Source organism: Dendrobium catenatum, unplaced genomic scaffold (assembly GCF_001605985.2).
Source record: "Dendrobium catenatum unplaced genomic scaffold, ASM160598v2 original_scaffold_129707, whole genome shotgun sequence".
Lineage (NCBI taxonomy): Eukaryota > Viridiplantae > Streptophyta > Magnoliopsida > Asparagales > Orchidaceae > Dendrobium > Dendrobium catenatum.
The window spans coordinates 1-1,079 of NW_021448142.1; the positions used below are offsets into that span (position 1 = coordinate 1).

At 39.2% G+C, this 1,079-nt stretch overlaps 1 protein-coding gene across 1 annotated transcript; it reads right to left on the reverse strand.

Moving 5' to 3' along the window:
* Nucleotides 1–29: 29 nt before the first annotated feature.
* Nucleotides 30–905, reverse strand: LOC110110921 (uncharacterized mitochondrial protein AtMg00810-like). Its single transcript, XM_020842582.1, has one exon. It carries the CDS (start codon nucleotides 903–905, stop codon nucleotides 30–32), a length of 876 nt encoding a protein of 291 aa, XP_020698241.1.
* Between the last annotated feature and the right edge of the window lie 174 nt (nucleotides 906–1,079).

The window sequence follows — 1,079 nt, forward strand, 5'->3', positions numbered from 1 at the left end:
TGGACATCCGATTATAAGCACTGTTCAATTTATGAAATGTCGGCTTGCTTATCACCTCCCCGCAAGCTAACAGTGGCTTCAGCAATGTTAAGCTTGTCACACAAATCCTGAAATCTGGGTATAGACAGAGCTTTAGTAAATAGATCAGCTAATTGATCAGTGGTATGAACATGTGAAATGCGAAGCACATTGTTCTGAATGCATTCACGAATGAAATGGAAATCTATTTCAATATGTTTTGTTCTAGCATGGAAAATAGGATCGTTAGCAATTGCTATGGAGGATGTGTTATCACTCATCAAGACTGTCGGCTTGGATGAAAGAATTTGAAATTCCTGTAATAACCTGCGAAGCCAGGTAATATCCGTAGCAGCCGTAGCAAGAGCACGATATTCTGCTTCGGTAGACGAACGTGCGACGGTCTTTTGTTTCTTGACTTGCCAAGAAATGAGGTTGCTACCAAGAAAAGCACAAAAACCAGTAATCGATTTTCGATTAAGAGGGTCGCCAGCCCAATCAGAATCTGAATAAGCATGGAAGTCAAGACTTGTTGCAGTAATCGGCAAACCAAATTTAATAGTGCCTTTAATATAACGTAGAAGACGTTTAAGCAGTTTGAAATCAGTATCATCAGGACTATGCATATGTTGACATAACTTATTCATAGTAAAGGCAATATCCGAACCCGTAAGCGTCAAGTATTGTAGAGATCCTACCAAATGCCGAAAAAGATCTGCTGTAGCGATATTCAGAGGAATAGCAGGAGTTGTTGAATCAACAATAACCTTAGACGAAATTGGAGAAGAAATCGGCTTACACTCAGCCATGCCAGCTCGGTGAAGAATAGAGGCTGCATAGTTAGCTTGAGATAAGTGTAAACCGCTTGCTGAATAAGAAACCTGCATGCCGAGAAAATAGGAAATTCTGCCCAGATTCTTCATGTGAAACTTATGGGAAAGACCATTGAGCAGATGATTAATAACAGTTGTATCATTACCAGTAAGCAATATATCATCAACATATACCAGAATATAGAGAACAACTGATTGTTTGTTGTAAATTAATAACGAAGGATCAGC